This window comes from Nestor notabilis, unplaced genomic scaffold (genome assembly GCF_000696875.1).
Source record: "Nestor notabilis isolate BGI_N333 unplaced genomic scaffold, ASM69687v1 scaffold23139, whole genome shotgun sequence".
NCBI classification, from domain to species: domain Eukaryota; kingdom Metazoa; phylum Chordata; class Aves; order Psittaciformes; family Psittacidae; genus Nestor; species Nestor notabilis.
The window spans coordinates 34,990-36,597 of NW_009945735.1; the positions used below are offsets into that span (position 1 = coordinate 34,990).

At 56.8% G+C, this 1,608-nt stretch overlaps 1 protein-coding gene across 1 annotated transcript in view; it reads right to left on the reverse strand.

Moving 5' to 3' along the window:
• The window catches only part of LOC104412305 (protein CBFA2T2-like), a 15,681-nt gene that overhangs the window by 7,248 nt on the left and 6,825 nt on the right, over positions 1–1,608 (reverse strand). The window contains 2 exon segments of the mRNA XM_010022981.1: positions 2–63; positions 1,378–1,467. Of these exon segments, the coding sequence (XP_010021283.1) occupies positions 2–63; positions 1,378–1,467 (152 nt within the window).

Sequence of the window (1,608 nt, forward strand, 5' to 3'; positions counted from 1 at the left end):
GGGCGTCTGCTTGGCAGCGCGGGCACAGTGCAGCAGCTCTCTCTGCAGCAGCGGGAGGTTGGCCTGGAAAACAAGTGGGGTCTGCTTTACCTGGGCACTCACGGGTTTGCTCTGCACACCTCAGAGGAGCAATGCTGGGTTAATGCATCCCACTGGGCTTCTCCCCCTCTGCTGTGCTCTGGGGAGACCCCCCCTGCAGTCCTGATCCACTTGGCAGCGCGGGCACAGTGCAGCAGCTCTCTCTGCAGCAGCGGGAGGTTGGCCTGGAAAACAAGTGGGGTCTGCTTTACCTGGGCACTCACGGGTTTGCTCTGCACACCTCAGAGGAGCAATGCTGGGTTAATGCATCCCACTGGGCTTCTCCCCCTCTGCTGTGCTCTGGGGAGACCCCCCCTGCAGTCCTGATCCAGCTCTGGGGCAACAGCACAAGAGGGACGTGGAGCTGCTGGAGCGAGGCCAGAGGAGGCCACGGAGCTGCTGTGAGGGCTGGAGCAGCTCTGCTCTGGAGCCAGGCTGAGAGAGCTGGGCTGGGGCAGCTGGAGAAGAGAAGGCTCCTCAAGGGGACACCTTAGAGCAGCTCCAGTGCCTAAAGGGGCTCCAGGAAACCTGGGGAGGGGCTTTGGACAAGGGATGTAGGGACAGGACAAGGGGAATGGCTTGAACCTGCCAGAGGGGAGACTGAGATGAGCTCTGAGGCAGAAGCTCTTCCCTGTGAGGGTGCTGAGGCGCTGGCACAGGGTGCCCAGAGAAGCTGTGGCTGCCCCATCCCTGGCAGTGTTCAAGGCCAGGTTGGACACAGGGGCTTGGAGCAACCTGCTCTAGTGGAAGGTGTCCCTGCCCGTGGCAGGGGTTGGAACTGGATGAGCTTTACGGTCCCTTCAACATAAGCCATTCTATGATTCTATTAACACCTAGAGCCTGTGGACCCCACTCAGGATGCTCCAGCTCCTGGTGTCTGCAATAGGATTTATCTGTATTTCCTCAAGAGCTGAGGATGGCCTGGCACCCAAAACCCAAGTGTCATGGGGAGCTCTCTGCTTCCAGCATCTAACCACCGCAGACAGGCTCCGTGTGCCAACACTTCAAATACTCTAGATCTGAACATCTGCAAATAAGATTACAGGATCAGAAGCTCCTGATGGAGCTTGGTTTGTCCCCTTTATCCCTAACATACAAGCAGACATATGTGGCACTTGTTACAACGTTAGCTTTCCGCCAGCCCGTCCCGCATGGCCACTGCTCGGTCTGCGTGGTCTGTCTTGGACTGGAACTAAACTGCTGTGGTGCTTGAAGGAAGAGCTTTCCCGGGCATGACACACTGTCAAGCACATGGCCCAGCACATGGAGCCCCAGAGAGCCCCACCAGCTCCCTGTCACCTTCAGAAAGGGGATCACAAAGGGCCGGAGGGGGAAGTTCGTCGCCTCTTGCAGCTTGCAGTGAAATTCCTCGATCGTCACCGTTGAGTTCTGAGGAAACAAATTAAGAAATGAAATGACAATTTGCTCTTATTTTTAGACATGTGGGAAACGGCTCCAAATGAACAGAACTGGAAGAGAGACTGCATCTGCCACTCCAGGACTGACAGCTTCCATGAGATTCCGCCCAAC